The 20,372-nt window shown below is 40.9% G+C and overlaps 1 protein-coding gene across 5 annotated transcripts in view; it reads left to right on the forward strand.

The window, feature by feature from the left end:
* Positions 1–20,372, forward strand: part of tbl1xr1a (TBL1X/Y related 1a) — a 223,259-nt gene that overhangs the window by 174,501 nt on the left and 28,386 nt on the right. For all 5 annotated transcript variants that reach the window (XM_085990291.1, XM_085990288.1, XM_085990287.1 and 2 more), the window contains 7 exons: positions 4,528–4,741; positions 6,206–6,338; positions 6,674–6,815; positions 7,742–7,805; positions 9,494–9,591; positions 9,718–9,778; positions 18,409–18,530. In XM_085990291.1, coding sequence (XP_085846417.1) covers positions 4,528–4,741; positions 6,206–6,338; positions 6,674–6,815; positions 7,742–7,805; positions 9,494–9,591; positions 9,718–9,778; positions 18,409–18,530 — 834 coding nt within the window. The remainder of the gene's footprint in view (positions 1–4,527; positions 4,742–6,205; positions 6,339–6,673; positions 6,816–7,741; positions 7,806–9,493; positions 9,592–9,717; positions 9,779–18,408; positions 18,531–20,372) is intronic.

Raw genomic sequence — 20,372 nt, forward strand, 5'->3', positions numbered from 1 at the left:
AGTTAGTGCCCGTGTGGCCCTGATCTGTGCATCAGACCAGCCAGTGAATGCACGGCACGACTGAGCACTTGGCTGTAAGCCGCCTGTGCTGCCGCGAACTCCTGCAGACTCCTTGCCTGTGCTGCACTGAATTCTTGGAGTCAGGCATCCTTGCCACTGCAGCCATGAGCTCAGTGTGCCTGCGCTCAGCCTGGGCGCCCATTTCACCAAGGAGCCGCACCTCCTCTGCGCTCACCGTAGCAGGACTGGAGGCCGCACTCACCCTCTGGGGAGAAGGCCGCCGAGCTTCCCCACCCCTCCCGTGTTGCTGCAGCCCGCTGGGCCCCGGAGCTTCACTCTCCTCAGACCCTTCCCCCCTGCTCCCCTCCAGGGAAGATGTGCCCCCATCATGGCCATGGGCTGCCTCAGCTGAGGGTGGCACTGATGGGCTGGCTTCCTCTTCCTCCTCCTCGAATTCAGAATCACTGACAGTGGCAGCTTGAGGGCCCGCCTCCTCACCTGGCGAATCAGCATCTGAAAGCAGGGAGGCACAAGAGTTGCTTTAGAGTGAGGACAGGGCGGCAGCGAGGGAGGCATGAGTGCTGCTATGCACTGCATTGGTTCGATAGTGGCAAAAGATGCTGGTGTGAGGCACAAGTGGAAAGAGAGGTGTCAAAAAGGTGATGACCTTACCATTGCTGTCCAGAACAGGGTCGGCATCTCCACTGGCGACGGGGCCAATCAGCCGGCCTGCCATAATGCGCTCCACACACTGCTCCAGGTCGCTGAGCTCTTTGAGGTCAGGGCGGCCTCCCCCGGTCTGTCGCTGCTGCCTGCGATTGTGGGCCAGCTTGCCCTGCAAGAGAAAGGACGGCCTCTAAGTACAGTGTCAAGCCCTCATCTTGCCTGCACTGCCTCCCATGGTAGAATAGCCCTGACGGTGTGTAAAGTGCTGACTGTGCAAGTGGTTTTCATGAGAGTCCCATAGCTCTTGGATGAGGGCTGGGCATTGGGGCTTTCAAGGTCCCTTTGGCCAGAAACTGAGGTGCACATGCAGGGATGAACAGGATAGTGGAAAGGGTACTCACCCTGACAACCCGAGTGAGGTCATTGAACTTTTTCCTGCATGGAAGTGCAGTCCTGGCAACCATGCTGTTTGTGGTCACCTTGTTTGCCACCTCCCTCCAGGCTTTTCGGTATTTGCTGGGACGCGGCCTCCTCCCACTGTCAGGGAAGAGGACAGGTCGCCTGCGCTCTACTGCGCCAACCAGTAGCCTCAGGGCACCCTCGCTGAAGCGCTCTGCTTGCTCCCTAGCCTTCTGCATGGTCCTGGGCGTAGAAATGATCAGCAATGGTCAGGCCTTGCTTCAGGGCTACAGTGTGCAGGGCGTGGCAGCCAAACAAGTCCACCCTCCCCCTTTAAGAGCTGACCAGCGCCAGCGTGTCTGCCTTCAATCAGCAACTCGCCGCACCTGTGCTGCGCCCGCCCTCGGTGTTGGCACCTTGGCTCGCCGGCTTAGCGCCTTATGATAGTCGTGCATCGCCTGCTTTAGCGCAGCAGCAACCTCTTGGGGCGATGCAACTCAATTTTGGCGAAGGTGGCGCAAAGTTGCGCCGGGCGCTAAATTTCGCGAACGCCCGGCTGTAGCGCCCCAAACGTGGCGATACTGAATTTCTAGGCCTAAGAGTTTTTGTTTTATTAGCCAAATGTTTTATTTTGTTTTTAAAATCAAAGCTATATGATCAGTTTTGTCTCATTCGTTTGAGTGGCTTTGCTTTATTTTGTTTTTGGTTCAAAATCTTAATCACCATTGCCAAGACTTAATTGAAACTATATCTAGTGGGGGTATATTTTAGAAAAAGCCGTGCACTGTGCAGAGTTAAATCCAAATTTTAAACTTTTAAAAAAATTCGATTAATTTGTAATTCAGTTTTTAACACGTGAAAGTACTCTAATTTAAAAATGCAAACAACGCCCTTGTCAACAATGTCATGGATGGTAAATCTTTTGGCATCTTGCAATTGTCAGAAACGTGGATAACAGGTGGCCATTCCTTCCTTGACCCCTAAACCTCTCTATCTGACCACACATTCCTTCCCTTACCTCACCCAAACAGCCATGGTGGTGGTGGAGCTGTTATTGCCAAGTAACTGTTTGACCTCTTCCCCTTTCCACTGCATCTACAGCAACGGCTTCTCTTTCTGCATCTACATTGTAAACCCGAGTCTCTAAGGATTTATCCTTGGTCTCAACCTGTTTCTTATCTACATGCTGCTCCTTGGTGACATCATCCATAAGCATGAGATCAGTTTCCTTATTATTGCAGTTAACACCCAACTGTACCCCTCTGCTACCTCTCTTGACCCCCACATCCACGCTATGAGACTGTCTTTCTGACATGTCTTGGATAAGTCGTAACTTCTTCCAACTGAATACAGGTAGACTATCCTTTATCCGAAAACCTCGGGACCAGCCGAGTTTCGGATAAAGGAGAATTTCGGATTTCGGAAGGTGGGTCGGCGGGGGTCCGCGGGGGGGCGGGTCGGCAGGGGGTCGTGCGCACGACTTACCCTTTATCCGAACTTCCGCAACCAGAACCCTCTAAAAACCGAAGGTTTTTTCGTTCAGCGTAAGTCGTACGCACGACTTACGCTGAACGAAAAAACCTTCGGTTTTTAGAGGGTTTCGGTTTTCGGAAGTCCGGATAAAGGGTAGTCTACCTGTATTGGGAAGACTGAAGCCATTGTTTTCAGCCCTTGCCATAAGCTACGGTCTCTTACCACTGACGCATCCCTCTCAGCCATTTGCTCAGGCTTAATCAGAATCTAAAGCCTTGCTATCCTATTCAACTCAAAGTTGAGCTTTGAACATCTCATCCAATCCAGCACTAAAATCACTTACTTCTGACACCTCAGCATTGCCAGTCTCTGCTCTCTATCTTAGCCCCTTCAGCTGCAACACTTCTACATGCTTTTGCCACCACAAGCCTCAACTATTTTAATATCCTCCTTGCTGTACTTTCACCCATCATAAACTTCAAGTTGCCCAAAATTCAACCACCTGTATCCTGTCCCATTTGTCCATCACTTCTTTGCTTGTTGACCTATATTAGCTTAATCTCCCCAGTATATAGAATTTAAAATCCTTATCCGCACATTTCTCCACAGCTTTGCCCCATCTCTTTGCAAACTCCTCCAGAATCATATCGGTCCTATCGCCGTTTGGTCCTCTGACATGGCCTATTGCACAATACACCCTTTCTTTGCCCCACCCTTCAGCTTCACTTTCTAGAATTGCCTCCCTACTTCTCTCCTTCAGTCACCTCTCTTAATCTCTCCTCCATAGCTCAGTGTCCATTCCCAGACCTTTTGTAAAAGAGCTATATAAATGCAAGTTGTTAAGAGCTAGCTCCTTTCTATTATTTGTTGCTGTGCTTTAACATTGCAGAAAATCAAACTGCTTTATTGCATTAAGTTTAGTTTCTGGCAACAAAATACTAAAATCTAATGCTGCAGAATAAAGCATGCATTTCTCCAAAACTAATTTCAATGTTATATTTTTACATTTTAAAAAATATCTTAAATGTTTTATCAGTGCTGTCTGGTCATAGTTGCTAAGCTAATTTGAGTTTGTTTTGGTGGGGTGGCAATTTCTTTTTTTAAATATGCCTTGTTTGCAACTTAAATGCAGTTCTGAGTTGGCCCAGCCACTCGATAGCTGTGTCATCTAGTCCGTCGGTCTGCTGAACTTAAATTGTAAACAACTACATGTTTGAGGTTTGTTTTTCTCCCTAAATTGTAGAATGTGTTTGCAATTTAATATTTCATTAAGCAATTTTGTCAGTGGATTTCAAATTAATTTCAAAGCAGTACATCAGTGTTGACTTGTTGTTGTGCCCTGAAATATGGTTTTAACAGGGAATTTGCTAATGGGAAAGGACCCACAATTTAGTTCTGGAATAGATTTTTAAACGCCTGCGATACTGTTGTCATGGAACTCTCTCAAAATCTCAACAATGTATTCTTCCTCCATTTTTCTTCCCCGTCCTAGTTTTTGTGCTATTTTTCTTTCCTCCTCCTTTGTCTCCCTCCCCTTCACCAAAATAAAAATCTGATTCCCAAATTGCTTCTCCGTGGAGGTGCAAGTTTGACTTGCTTGCTGCCTGACTGCTAGGGGTTGTCCAAAAATGGCTTGAAGTAATTTGCTCTCCAGAAGGCTAATACCTTGATTGTAATTTTTCCTATATTAGAATGATCACTGCTGAACTTAAATTGCAAACAACTACATGCTTGTTTAATCTTCACTGCAAATTATTGTCAGCAGTGCATCCCATGGTAATTAACTATGCAATGTGGCCAGTCAAGTAGGAAGAATGTCTAAATTCTGAATATGTATTTTGCCTGTAACTCTTTAGAGATAACAACATTTTGTTATGTACCCACCTTGTCTTGATATCCAATTTAAAACAGTATTGGTGAAATGTGTCATTTTTTTTAATGTTAAGGAAACACAAGGTCTTTATTCTGAGCCATAGCTTTCTGTTCTAGGATGGCACACTATTTGATGGGAGGCCCATTGAGTCCCTTTCTTTAATTGATGCTGTAATGCCTGATGTGGTGCAGACAAGGCAGCAAGCTTATAGGGACAAGCTGCAGCAACAACAAACTGTAGCAGCTGCCGCCGCAGTCACTCATCAAGGAGATGCAAAGAATGGGGAGAATACTGCAAATGGAGAGGAGAATGGAGGACACACAGTTACTAGTAAGTATAAATGAGAACAAAAATTTCCATTTTTTTTTTTTTAAGGGTTTCCATGGCATTTCTTGTATCTTGAAGGAAAAGAGTACACATTCAAATTGGGCACCTAACGCCTGTTTTGGGCCCCTTTGAGAAATTGGACTGCAACTGACTACAGCATGCGTCAATGCACACTGCGGTCAGTTTCTTCAGGTGCTTCGAAGACAAACTAGTGGTCCTTAAAGGGACCACTGAAGGCTGCCACCTGAAACATTTTTGCTTATCTTATTTCAGAGCCAGGCGGAGCAGGAGTGCCCCTCCTGGCTCCACATTAAATCCGCGGGCTGCTGCTGGCCCAGCCCTCCCTTCTCTCTTTCCCCCCCCTTCCCCCCCTGCGATCGGCGAACTACCTCTGGATCTGTGAATGGTGCCCGTGGCTCGCCGGTTCTGTTCCCAATTTGGGCACAGTCCAATTTTTAGGCCCTGGTCTCCTATGCCCCATTATGAAACACATTGGGTGTTGTTTATCTTGCAAGTGAATTTTTTCTTAGTTTAGAAATTGAAATAATAGTATAAAATGAATGAGGTTTTTGGCCTCTATGTTCAGTCTTCTCTGTGCTCTCCTGCAACTTGCCTATCGTATTTTGTTGAATATTTCTTTCTAGCATCAGTTGAGATCTTAGAGCTCATTCTATTTAGGCCTACTGCTGAAATCAATAATTTGATATAGAAGGGAGATGTCCGAAGCTTGAGACCACACAGAAGTAATTTGGCATTTCAAGTCTAAGAGGAAAGGTCAACTGACTGACCTGTTTCTCTACAGATGCTGCCTGGCCTGAATATTTCCAGCTTTGTTTTGTTTTTGCTTTCAGATTTCCAGCATCTGCAGTATTTTGCTTTTTATTTAAAGTGAGGCAGTGTTGTTCAATGTATTTTGCATTGATTAGTAAGGCGAGCAAAAGTGAGAAGATCCTGGATTTGACATGCCCTTTTAAGGCACATTTACTCTGGACAATGTATGCAATACGTTTTGCTTCAAACCAAAAGTAATCTTCTCTGAATAAAATTCCTAGGCCTAGGATTAAAAAGGCCAAATTACATTTTGTTCCATATTTGAAATAAAAGAAACCTGGCCCTTTTAAGTTACAAAGAAAGCTGAAAAGGAATGTTTTGCAGATATTCCATAATAACAAAATAATTCCCATTACTGTTTTGTGATAAATGATTGGCCCAAGTTCAGTTGCATTGTCCATAATTCATTTAAAGATGCTTTTGCCTGTTGGAGACTTGAAACAAACCCACTTAATTTATTTTGCTGGAATCTCACTATTGATTCAAAGACCTAGGCATGACTCAAATAATCCATTTCAGAATATCCAATAGACATTCAGTCTCTTAGTGTATTTGCATTAATCTTTCAGTCCATTTTTTCCTTGTGATGATTACTCAACACATTTCAATTTTTTCATTTTTTAAAAATACAAATAGATAACCATACAGATATGATGGAAGTTGATGTAAATGTGGATATTCCATCCAATAAAGCTATGGTATTGCGTGGCCATGAATCAGAGGTTTTCATATGTGCCTGGAATCCAGTCAGTGACCTCTTGGCATCTGGGTGAGCTTTTTCCAGCAATAACAACTGTGTCGTAACAACATATCAATGTCTGGAATAAACTCAGTTAACAAATCTAATTTTTTAAATTGTTGATGTGGTTTGTTTATATATGGCTGAACCATATCAAGCTGTTTGATAAAGGCTTGATCTCAGTTAGCCATTTTCACATGCATCAGATCTGTATAAAATATCAAGCTTGTCAACTGTTCTTTGCTGAAGTTAATAAAGAGTCATTCAGAGTAAACTATCTTTAAATTTACCTCAAACTTAAGAAACCATTCAGCAGAAATTTGTAACTTTCAATTTAAATGTGATTTTTGAAATTTATTCTACAGATCAGGAGATTCAACAGCACGAATATGGAATCTTAGTGAAAATAGTAGTGGTGGCCCCACCCAGCTAGTACTTAGACACTGCATAAGGGAAGGAGGACAAGATGTACCAAGCAACAAAGATGTCACATCTTTAGACTGGAATGTAAGTGGTGAATCTATCCAAATCTGTACTAAATAAAAATTGCCAAAGATTTAACTAATTCTGTTTTAAAATATATGTATATAATATATATGATTGATAAAATCCAACAATTAAAATAATTAGCTATTTTTAACTTTTATCAGAAAAATCCCTTAGTGCCCACAGTTCATGGCTTTTCTATCAAAGGATGTGAAATTTGTACACTTTAAATTCTACGAGGGACATTCTTTCCAACATTTACTCTCTCAATTTGGACTGGGCCTCTCTACGTGTTATCTGACTATCACGGCTTTCAATCCCGCATATACAACACTATTTCTGTACCACTGTATTTCTGTGTTCACATCTTCAATTACATTCCTTTGTCACTGACACAAATAGTTTTGTCTTAAGATTTGCTAAATTGGCTTCTTTAATGGTGTCATAAGGTACATAGGGTGTTAAATACCAGCTCGTGCACATAAATCATATCTCTGCTTAACTTGATATTGTTAAAGATTTTGGTCAGTTTGTCTGTGCCTGATATCTTGTGGGATTTATAAAAATATTTGTTTGATTGGCAACTTTTTTTGATTTAGCAGACAGTTATTTAAATCTGGGTGGAACCTCACCCAGTTGATTATTGCTTATCTCTGAATTGATGGTGAATGCCAGCTGGCTATTTACCCACACTGGGCTTCACAACAGAGCCCAACCCTGTCTTTACCTGATGTCCAAGCACATGCATCTAATCCAGAGTGATTAGGAGCAAAAATGATGACTGACTTTTCTCTTCCCCAATCCAATGGCCTCTGAGCCCAGTTGTAGTGGTTCTAACATGAGCAAAGTTAGCACATTCCTAGTGATTATGGCTCAGCTACTTGGTGAATATGTACATTGTTCCTAGTTTAGGTGCATATAATTAATGTTATTTTCCACTGTCTTAGAGTGAAGGCACACTTCTAGCAACAGGTTCGTATGATGGATTTGCAAGAATATGGACAAAAGATGGTGAGTTTTATTCCTGTGCATTTGCTTGTGCCATCTTTATTTGATGTATTTTTTATTTTCTCCCATGCATTATGCCACATATCAATGTCACAGTGACAGGGTAAGATGTGGCCAGTTCCTAGGCCTCATCAATGTTACTCTTGAACTGGCCCCTGGGAAGGGTATGAAAGCAGCCCAGGAAAATTTACTTTTACTTTTTCATGCCTGCTGAGCTGTGTAGGAAGAATCTCGCCCCCAAGTGACATGTTTACCCCATTGGGTCCCATTAACAATCCAGATTGATTGGCCAATCAAAAACAGCGGTCTTTAGTACTTGGAACCTCCTTGACTTCAGTATCTGGTTATCATAGAGGTGTGTCACATTTGGATCCAAAGCCCCTGCATTCTCCTCTATTCCCCCCACCCACCAAGAGGGTAGTTACTGATTGGTTATTAGGCAACTGACGAGTACAGGTTTGAACTTCACGAGATGGACAGCAGATACCAGGAGCACCTTGAGTGGCATGGTGAGGTGTAATTATATTAGCGTACTACCACCATCATCCTGATCACAAAATGTGCACCCAATTGAAGGTGCGGAACTTTTGCACCAACTGCTTGCTTCTCTGCTACTCTGTTGTGGCGCAGATATATTAGCACGTGTTTCCCACCCTCCCAATAATGCTTTCTCCATGTTTTTCAAGCCCCAGTTTCCTCTTCAGCTACATGATAGGCATTTGTTATCAGTGTGATGGAGGGATCTACAGAGCACACCTGGCCTTTGTGATTCAGACACAAGAAATAGAAGCTGGAGTAGGCCATTTGGCCCTTCGAGCCTGCTCCGCCATTCAACAAGATCATGGCTGAACTTTTACCTCAACTCCACCATCCCGCACTATCCCCATATCCCTTAATTCCCCCAAATTTATCGACCTCTGTCTTGAATATACTCAACGACTGAGCAGCCACAGCTCTCTGGGGTAGAGAATTCCAAAGCTTCACAACCCTTTGAGTGAAGAAATTTCTCCTCATCTCAGTCCTAAATGACCAATCCCTTATTCTGAGACTGTGACCCCTGGTTCTAGACTCCCCAGCCAGGGGAAACATTTTCTAAGGATCTAAGACTGATCCTGATTACTGGTCTCATTTATACCAAACAGGTGACGTCATTATAGCCTGGAGACTACCCTTGCAATTGTCCCCACTTTTTACCACATCATGTAAAGAAGCTTCAGCACTTGCTTAACAACTGTTCATGAATTCTGAAAACAAATGCAATACCATCACTTTAAGTGGACATTGATTTTTCTATTTCATCGAAGAAATAACTATGTCTGGTATCATTTTCAATTTGCAAACAGTTTTTCCTTCCATTGCAATGTGACGTTGTCAACAGTTCAATAATATAAAAGTTCCCATTGTTTCAGATGCTAACCTCCAGGGAAAGGTTTGTAGCTGTTAACAAATTTGTATTGTGATCTTAATTGTCTTGCAGTTTGTCACAAAGCTGTATTAACCTACTGTGCTACACAGTTCCTCTGTATGGTATGTGATTTAATGTTAATGCCAATTTGGCCATTAACCTAGTCATTTGTTGACTATATAAATTGCTCCATTAACTGTAAAAGTTGCCAGTGGAGATCTAGTAACTAATTTGTTGTCGTCTTCACTTTTTTTCTTATTAATGTAGTTTTCTGTCCTTTTTTAAGGTAATCTCGCTAGTACCTTGGGTCAACATAAAGGACCTATATTTGCATTAAAATGGAACAAGAAAGGAAACTTTATCCTTAGTGCAGGAGTAGACAAGGTAAGATTCTGAAATATTTTGTTGATTACTTCAACACAAGTAACAATTTAAAGTCTTTATTATGAGAAATGCATTCATTTTTGTATCTGCTTCATGCTAATAATACTTTGATTTTGCTTAATGAAGACAACAATTATTTGGGATGCACATACCGGAGAGGCCAAACAGCAGTTCCCTTTCCACTCTGGTAAGCTTTTAGAAAACTTATAAATTGTTTAAAACTACCTGATTTAAATTGGTTTCATTTGACTAGGAATTCTTTTAGCACAGGATGTGCATAGGAGCTATTTGATTCCTTTTCTACTTACAATTTTTGAATGGAATGCTGACGATTCTCATTAACTTTGGTTGAAGGCCCTAATCCCAAGCAGTGACTTGCTCGAGGACTGCTGATTGTCAGCAGGATTCTGTTGAAGTGTAAAGGTGGGTATCCCCCAACATTGCACAGCACAGCATGCTTGCCTTTTCCAAAAATGGAGAGGTTTTAAGTATTTTACAGACTTTCTTTCAAACCGTTATTTACTTTGTTGTTGCTACATTAGAAAGTTTTAGCATGTTTAGATAAATATGTTCAATAGTAGGAAAATAAAATCAGGAAATTAATTCTGTAAATGAATAAAGAAAAAAGCTCAAAAATACAAGAACAGCGATACAGAAGGTAAAATGGTGTAAATACAAATAAGAATCAAGGGATAGGATGAAACGACTTTAAATTGGCAAATGAACTTGATGAAAAGAAAGGTGCTTTTAAATAACATCCACAGGTACTCTCTCTCAACTACCATGTTGGAGACCTCTTCAAAAAAATTCAACTGGGTTAGTTAGACATGACTAAACCTTTCACTGTACTCCAGGTGTGGTCAAAGGCATTTGATGAAGTCCTTCATCAGAGACTGTTAACTAAAGTTGAAGCAAATTATTGACATGGTTAAGAGATTGGCTGAGCGGCTGGAGACAGAGAGTAAGGATAATGGGCAGGTACTCTAATTGACAGGATGTGACTAGTGGTGCCCCGCAAGGATCTGTGTTGGGGCCTCAACTATTATTTATTAACAACTTAGATGATGGGATAGAAAGCCACATATCCAAGTTTGACACAGATAGGCAGCATTGTAGATGGAAGCATAAAATTACAAAGAGATAGTAGTAGATTAAGCGAATGGGCAAAATTGTGACATGGATTTTGATGTAGACAAATGTGAGGTCATCCGCTTTGGATCTAAAAAGGATAAAACAAAGTACTTTCTAAATGGTGAAAAGCTAGAAACAGTAGAGGTCCAAAGAGACTTGGGGGTCCATGTACATAGATCACTAAATGTCATGGATAGGTACAGAAAATAATCAAAAAGGCTAATGGAATGCTGGCCTTTATATCTAGAGGATTAGAATAAAAGGTAGTAGAAGTTATCCTGCAGCTATACAAAGCCCTGGTTAGACCACACCTGGAGTACTGTGAGCAGTTCAGAGCAGCACACCGTAGGAAGGATATATTGGCCTTGGAGGAAGTGCAGCATAAATTTACCAGAATGACACCTGGAACTTCCAGGGTTAAATTATGCGAAGAGATTGCACAAACTAGTGCTGCAATCCCTGTAATTTAGAAGGTTAAGGGGTGATTTGATCGAAGTTTGCAAGATATATGGGGAACTGATAAGAATAGATAGAGAAGAAACTATTTCTGCTGGTTGGGGAGTCTAGGACTAGGGGCATAATCTAAAAATTAGAGCCAGGCATTTCAGGAGTAAAGTTAGGAAACACGTCTACATGCAAAGATTGGCAGAAGTTTGGAACTCTCCTCTGTAAATGGCAATTAATGGTAGGTCAATTGTTAATTTTAAATCTGAGATTGATAGATTTTTGTTAACCAAAGGTATTAAGGGATATGGGGCAAAGGCAGGTATATGGAGTTAGGTCACAGATCAGCCATGATCTCATTGAAAAGTGGAACAGGCTCGAGGAGCTAAATGGCCTACTCCTGTTCCTATGTTCCTCAATCCATGCTGGCTCTCTCTGATCAGTTCATATTGCTCAGTCACTCTGTTCCTAATTACAGATTCTAGTAACTTCCCCACAACAGACATTAAACTAATAGGCCCATAATTTCCTGGTTTCTCTCTCCCACCTTTCTTAAATAATGGAGTGACATTGGCAATTTTCCAATCCAAGGGAAAATTTCTGAATCAAGAGAGCTTTGAAAGATCATGACATAAGGCATCTGTAATTTCCTTGGCTACTTAATGGAAACCATCAGGTCCTGGACATTTGACAATCTTCAGTCTCCTTACTTGCACCATTACCAATTTTTAAACTTGTATTAAATCTAGTTAGTAGCCCCCCTTGACTTATTTTTATTTTTCCTTGTATCTCTGGTACTTCATTCTCTTTCTCTACTGTGAAGTAGTACAATTACAAAGTAATCATTTAACAAATCTGCTATTTTGAATTACAGTATTACCTGCATCTGTTTTTATGGGGTCCGCATTACCCTTGGCAAACCTCTTTCTCTTAATATACTTGCGAAAACTTTGTGTTATCCTTGATACCCCTGGCAAGTTTTTCTTGTATTCTCTTTTTGCAGCTCTTACTACTTTCCTTGTATCCCTTTGCTATTCTTCATATCCGCAGGATCTCCACTATTCTTTGCATTTGTGTAAGCCCTTTCTTTTCGCTTCCAAAAGGCGTTTGATAAAGTGCCACATAATAGGCTTCCCAGCAAAGTTGAAGCCCATTGAATAAAAGGGACAGTGGCAGCATGGATATGAAATTGGCTAAGTGACAGGGAACAGAGAGTAGTGGTGAACGGTTGTTTATCGGACTGGAGGAAGGTGTACAGTGGTGTTCCCCAAAGGTCCTTGCTTTTCTTGATATATATTAATGACTTGGACTTTGGTGTACAGGGCACACTTTCAAAATTTGTAGATGAGACGAAACTTGGAAGTATAGTGAACAGGGAGAAGGATAGTGATGGACTGCAAGAGGACATAGACAGGCTGGTGGAATGGGCGGACACGTGGCTGATGAAATTTAACACAGAAAAGTGCGAAGTGATACATTTTGGTAGGAAGAACAAGGAGATGCAGTATAAACTAAAGGGTGCTATTCTAAAGGGGGTGCATGAATGGAGAGACTTGGGTATATGTGCACAAATTGTCGAAAGTGGCAGGGCAGGTTGAGCAAGTGGCAGGACCGGGACCGATGTCCTTGGGGGAGTGTTTGCTAGTGCTGTGGGGGAGGGTTTAAACTAAAATGGCAGGGGGTTGAGAACCTGAGCAGGGAGACAAAGGAAAGGGAAACAAGGATAGAAGCAAAAGACAGGAAGGAGAAAAACAAAGGTGGCAATTGGAGAAATCAAGGGTTTAAAACAAACATGGCCACAGTAAATAATAATTCTAAAAGGTCTAAGAGCATTAAAAAAACAAACCTGAAGGCTTTGTGTCTTAATGCAAGGAGCATTCGTAATAAGGTGGATGAATTAGCAGCGCAAATAGAGGTAAATGAATATGATATGATTGGAATTACGGAAACATGGCTCCAGGGGGACCAAGGCTGGGAACTCAACATCCAGGGGTATTCAATATTCAGGAAAGATAGGTGAAAAGGAGGTGGGGTAGCATTGCTGGTTAAAGAGGGGATTAACACAATTGTAAGGAAAGATATTAGCTCTGATGATGTGGAATCTGTATGGGTAGAACTGAGAAATACAAAGGGAGTGGTGTATAGACCCCCAAACAGTAATGCAGAGGTTGGGGATGGCATTAAAAGGGAAATTAGAGAAGCGTGCAATAAGGGCACAGCAGTCATCATGGGTGACTTTAATCTACATATAGATTGGGCTAACCAAATTAGTAACAATACTGTGGAGGAGGAATTCCTGGAGTGTATACGGGATGGTTTCCTGGACCAATATGTCGAGGAACCAACTAGGGATCAGGCCATCTTAGACTGGGTATAATGCAATGAGAAAGGATTAATTAGCAATCTTGTTGTGCGAGGCCCCTTGGTTCGGAGCAATCATAATATGATCGAATTCTTCATTAAGATGGAGAGTGAAGTAGTTGACTCAGAGACTAAGATCCTGAATTTAAATAAAGGGAACTATGATGGTATGAGACGCCAGTTGGGTAGGATTGATTGGGTAATGTCACTCAAAGGGTTGACGGTGGATAGGCAATGGCAAACATTCAAAGATCACATGGATGAACTACAGAATTTGTTTATCCCAGTTTGGCATAAAAATAAATCAATAAAGGTGACTCAACCGTGGCTAACAAGGGAAATTAGGGATAACAAGATCCAAAGAGAGGGCATATAAATTGGCCAAAAAAAGCAGCAAACCTGAGGATTGGGAGCAGTTTAGGATTCAGCAAAGGAGGACAAAGGGATTAATTAAGAGGGGGAAATAGATTATGAAAGTAAGCTTGCAGGGAACATAAAAACTGACTGTAAAAGCTTTTATAGATATGTGAAGAGAAAACGATTGGTGAAATCAAGCATAGGTCCCTTGCAGTCAGAATCAGGGGAATTTATAATGGGGAACAAAGAAATGGTTAACCAATTAAATACATATTTTGGTTCTGTCTTCACAAAGGAGGACACAGAGATGTCGGGGAACATAGGGACTAATGAGGGGGAGGAACTGAAAGAAATCAGTATTTGTAGGGAAATGGTGTTGGGGAAGTTGACGGGATTGAAGGTCGATAAATCCCCAGGGCCTGATAATCTACATCCTAGGGTACTTAAGGAAGTGGCCCTGGAGATAGTAGATGCATTGCTGGTCATCTTCCAGAACTCGATAGACTCTGGAACAGTACCCATGGATTGGAGGGTAGCTAATGTTACCGCACTATTCAAAAAAGGTGGTAGAGAAAAAGCGGGGAATTATAGACCGGTAAGCCTGACATCGGTAGTGGGGAAAGTGCTAGAGTCCATTATTATAAAAGATATAATAGCAGAGCACTTGGAAAGCAGACAGGATCGGACAAAGTCAACATGGATTTACAAAAGGTAAATCGTGCTTGACTAATCTACTGGAATTTTTTGAGGATGTAACTGGTAAAATAGATAAGGGAGAACCAGTGGATGTGGTGTATTTGGGCTTTCAGAAGGCTTTCGATAAGGTCCCGCATAAGAGATTAGCGTGTAAAGTTAAGGCACATGGGATTGGGGGCAAGGTATTGACTTGGATAGAGAACTGGTTGGCAGATAGAAAGCAAAGAGTTGGAATAAACGGGCCGTTTTCTGAGTGGCAGGCAGTGACTAGTGGGGTACCACAAGGATCGGTCCTAGGACCCCAGCTGTTCACAATATATATTAATGATCTGGACGAGGGAATTGGATGTAGTGTCTCCAAATTTGCAGACAACACAAAGCTAGGTGGGAGGGTATGCTGTGAGGAGGATGTCGTGAAACTCCAGTACGATTTGGACAGGTTGGGTGATTGGGCAGAAACATGGCAAATGCACTATAATGTGGATAAATGCGAGGTTATCCACTTTGATGGCAAAAACAGGAAGGCAGATTATTATTTGAATGACAATAGATTGGGAGAAGGGGCAGTGCAAAGAGACCTGGGTGTCCTTGTGCACCAGTCGCTGAAGGTAAGCATGCAGGTGCAGCAGGCGGTTAAGAAGGCAAATGGTATGTTGGCCTTCGTAGCGAGAGGGTTCGAGTACAGGAACAAGGATGTCTTGCTGCAGTTGTACAGGGCCTTGGTGAGACCGTACCTTGAGTATTGTGTGCAGTTTTGGTCGCCTTATCTGAGGAAGGGTGTACTTGCCATGGAAGGAGTGCAGCGAAGATTCACCAGGCCGATACCTGGGATGGCAGGAATGACGTACGAGGAGAGATTGGGTCGATTGGGCTTGTACTCACTGGAGTTTAGAAGATTGAGAGGGGATCTCATCGAAACCTATAAAATTCTGTCAGGCCTGGACAGACTAGATGCAGGAAGGATGTTCCCGATGGCCGGGGAGTCCAGAACTAGGGATCATAGTCTAAGGATAAAGGGTAAGCCATTTAGGACTGATGAGGAGGAATTTCTTCACCCAGAGAATGGTGAACCTGTGGAATTCTCTGCCACGGAAGGCAGTGGAGGCCAATTGATTAAATATATTCAAGAAGGAGTTGGATATATTTCTTCAGGCTAAAGGGATCAAGGGATATGGGGAGAAGGCAGGGACAGGGTACTGAATTTGGATGATCAGCCATGATCTCATTGAATAGCGGAGCAGGCTCAAGGGGCCAAATGGCCTACTCCTGCTCGTATCTTCTATGTTTCTATAAAAAGCAAACTGGAACCTGGACTTCATAAACAGAGGCATAGAGTACAAAAGTAAGGAAGTTATGATGAACCTTTATAAAACACTGGTTCAGCCTCAACTGGAGTATTTGGTCCAATTCTGAGCACTGCATTTTAGGAAGGACATGAAGGCCTTAGAGAGGGTGCAGAAAAGATTTACAAGAATGTTTCCAGGAATGAGGGACTTCAGTTACGTGGGTAGACTGGAGAAATTGGGGTTGTTGTCCTTCGAGCAGAGAAGGTTGAGAGGAGATTTGATAGAGGTGCTCAAAATCATGAGGGGTCTAGACAGATTAGATCGAGAGAAACTGTTCCCATTGGCGGAAGGGCCGAGAACCAGAGGATGCAGATTTAAGGTGATTGGCAGAAGAACCAAAGACGACATGAGGAAAAAACTATTTTACGCAGCGAGTGGTTAGGATCTGGAATGCACTGCCTGAAAGAGTGGTGGACAGATTCAATCATGACTTTCAAAAGGGAATTGGATAAGTACCTGAAAGAGAAAAATTTGCAGGGCTACAGGGAAAGTGCGAGGGATTGGGACTAGCTGAAGTGCTCTTGCAGAGAGCTGGCACGGGCCGATTGGCCTCCTCCTGTGCTGTAACCATTCTATTATTTTACTTTTATACTATCTCTCACCACTTTTGTTGACTAAAACAAGTGGAGTTCTTTGCCCTTTAGGCTATGTACAGGTCTTGTATTGTACCAAATACTTCTTTGAACACCTCCCACTGTTCATTTGTAGTTTTACCCATCAACAATTCCACCCCGTTTACTGTGGTCAATTTCTGCCTCACCCCTTCAAAGTCAACCTTCGCTAAATTTGAAACCATGGTTTTTGACTTGCCCTTCTCCCTCTCAAACTAATATCGAATTCAGTTGTTATGGTCACTGTTAGCTAGATGTTCCCTTACCACTAGATTGTTAACTGTACCATTGTTTATCACTAGGTTCCATTCTGTTTTTTTAGGCTGTTACAATGATCGCATTATCATTTGTCCTTGAATTTAGAGTTATCAGAAGTTTTTGTAAAGTAACTTACTACGTGAACTCGTTTCTGCATGTAAACACAAAACTTAAATCATAAAAAAAAACATTTTTGTTGAATAAATAACAGCACTGCAAATGTTCATTTGCACTTACAAAGTGTTTGACCTTTATTATATCCAACTGTTGTAAATAAGTCTAATATTCATGTTGCCAGACATCTGAAATCAAAAAATATATTTCAAAAATAAAAATATTTTTGTACAGAACTAACATTGGAGGAAATAAATTTTGTTGTTTTGATGTGGCTCTAAAACTGAGATTTTATTTTAGCTAGCAATTGTTTCAAAATTTATTTTAGTGATTTGTTACAACTGATCAAAGCAAGTTGAAAACGTGAGATTGTGTAGCTAGCATTATGTGTTTCTTCATTAAATACAAGATGATTGCACTGCATCACAGATAATTTGTTGAATTTAGAGATTATGAGCAATTAGTGCAGGATTTTTGCAGTTGCCATATATATTAATGTGTGGAATTAAATAGTTTTGAATTTGTTGTTTGCCAAAGATAATTGCTGTATGCTAAAATTAATAGCTGTCCTATATAAATTCAAGATGGTGGTGTGTTGTATAAATTTGAAGAGCATTGATTGGCATAGGCTGAAATAAATATTCTTAACTCTAACCAATTTAAATCTATCCAATTTTAGACTGGTAGACAATTGTGATTTATGAGAGAAGATGGTGTGATTGATTAAATGTATTTGATTATATCAAAGAAATGGCATGGCAGTTAGTCCTTAATCCAAGGCAAGCCTGATATTGTAAATATGAACAGCAGTTTCTGGAAGAGTATTCTGATTTAAGGCTTATTAATTGACTGCTTACTAATATATATTTTAAGTCATGTGTTAATTTTAGGCATGCTTTGCTTTTAGAGCAATAGTGCCAGGTGCATTTTTAAAATTGTAATTATTGCAAAATCACTAAGGATGATTTGCATCAAGTTATCCCGTTAGGAAGATATATGCCTAGCCTCCAGGATCTTCAGATCGTTTTTGTTGGGTTGGTAATTAAGTGAAATTTCAAACTTTAATAGCTCAGATCTATCTATTAAAGAGAGCTTTTCAATTTAAATCATCCAGTTAATAATTGACTAACATTAATGTGTTTGAAATTTATGCTTGCATTTCTGTAACCCACTTTCTCATATCTTTCTAATTCTTCCTGTGGGACAAGTCAATAGACATTTGAGGGAATGGGCGATTGGGGAGTGTTAATTTTGGAGCCAGCTGGATAGACTGCAGAGTCTTTTCTAGCCCTGTAATCTTGATATGCCTACTGGGGATTATCATGAGCATTGCTGCTTTTCTAGTTCAAATCTAGTTTTTTGAATTTATCTGCTTTTGAAAACAATTTCAGCATTTTGAACTGAGGTAGGATTGTGCAAAAATATATTTCTATTGGGATTTCAGTACATATAATTATCAAGAATTAAATATTTTTCTCTTCTCTACTTTGCATTTACAGCCCCAGCACTAGATGTTGACTGGCAAAACAACAACACATTTGCCTCTTGCAGCACAGACATGTGTATCCATGTCTGTAAACTAGGTGCAGACAGGCCCATCAAGACATTCCAGGGACACACGGTAATGACTCTCGAGAACCAGTGACCATTGTTTTCCCTGATGGCTCAGTGAGTAAATGATGTAGTATTGACCCAATCAGACCAGGAGGTTTTAGGTTTGATCCCTGATCCATGCAGAGATAGTTGATCTCAGCCCAAGTGACAAAAGTGGTACTGCAGTTTTCATCACGTGAGATAGAGGCACATTTTTGCTCCTGATTTATCCAATGATCCCTTCCAGAAAGATTGTGTGCGTATATGTTTGGATGTCAGTTGAGGATAGGATTAGGCTTGGAAATTATCCTCTTCACAGTTGAAAAGGTTGCCACTGCTCGCTATCTCAGGCCACATGAAAAATGTCCAGTGATGCAAGATACTGAAGAACTGCTAAAGCCCATGAAACCATACTTAAAGATCAGTTGATACCTTATGGGGGACAGGGAGTGGGTGGGGGGAGGAATGTAAAACTACTGAGTATTACCATCTTTTCAAATGTTATCTATTTCCGGTTTCATGTTTTGTTTAAAAGGTAAGGCTTGTGAGAAAATTTCCACACAGTAGATTGTTCAGATTGGTAATTAGCCATTTGTGTTCTGATGTTTCATTGAAAATAATTTTTATTTGTTACGCTTTTCCTCCTGAATGGCCCCTGCATCCATTGTCTTCACAGTCGATAAGGTGGGATGGTCATCTGTAAGAATGCCATCTACGTCATTTGGCTGAGACTGGCAATCTCATCTCTGAGGAAAACTTGAGTGCTAGTGGCAGTCAAGGCTAAGGTTCAAGTTTTGGTTTCCAAATCGAGAGCTGTAGCAGTTTAACATTGCACTTTCCAGGCAATCTTTTCTGTCTCTAACATAAAATGGATGCATCTGAGAATGAAGGTGTTAAACTGATTGATTAAAATGTTAATTTTTGCTTGTTGGGGTGTTTCTAAATGTTTCACTCCCAAAGTAGATTTAAACCTTGCAAGTGATAGCCACAACATTATACTAATGTAAAGATTTCCGTTTCATTTAATATGTACCACTTTCTATTTTCCTTGCTACTTTCAGCCACACACCAGATTGCAAATTTAAAATGATTGTTTTTGAATGTTCTGCACAGTAAATAAGTTTTGATAGTATAGTTAAATATTAAAGCACAATTCCTTTGATCAGAGAAGAGAGTTTTATTTTGGGGGTTCAGCAGCATACAAATGGCTTTGCCATGAATGGCAGGGTGCAGGTTTCCATCCACTATTCTCCATACAGTGAATCCACAATCTTAAATTACAGGATCTAGTTCCAATTGGCCAGTAATAGTATAGCACTGGCAGAAAGTTGAACAGGTTGCATACTCTCTTGATCACAGAATGTTATGTGGGAGGAAGAAACAAAGTGGGGAAAATAAATTGTATTAGAAGAGAAAATTATGCCATTGCCTCAATACTACCATATAAACTCAAACTTGATTACGTTTTACGCTTCAGGAACGTCTGTTCCTTTTTTTCTAAATGTGCACATTTGTAACCTCAAAAATATAACATTTATATATGCATTTCCACCAAATTTAATAAGCGGCGACTCTTAACCATGACTGACATGCAGGGAATATGTTAAGCATATAAAACAGACTGAATATCTTGTACTTGGACTAAACTGGTCATCTTAGTGACACAGATATCGTTGTATTGAATTTTTTCAAACTTGAGTGATTTTCTCATCATATTCTTCCTTTGGATATTTGGTAAGCTGGAAACTGTACTTTCATAAAGTTATGTATCAGTAAACACTGACTTGTTGGCTCAGGTTGAAAAATGTTGATGCATTTAAATCAACAGTTTAAAAAAAAAAGCACTTAAAAAAAAACATGATTTATCCTC

The sequence above is a fragment of the Somniosus microcephalus genome, chromosome 6, assembly GCF_052327205.1.
Source record: "Somniosus microcephalus isolate GS21.2 chromosome 6, FLI_Smic_1.0, whole genome shotgun sequence".
In the NCBI taxonomy this organism is placed as follows: domain Eukaryota; kingdom Metazoa; phylum Chordata; class Chondrichthyes; order Squaliformes; family Somniosidae; genus Somniosus; species Somniosus microcephalus.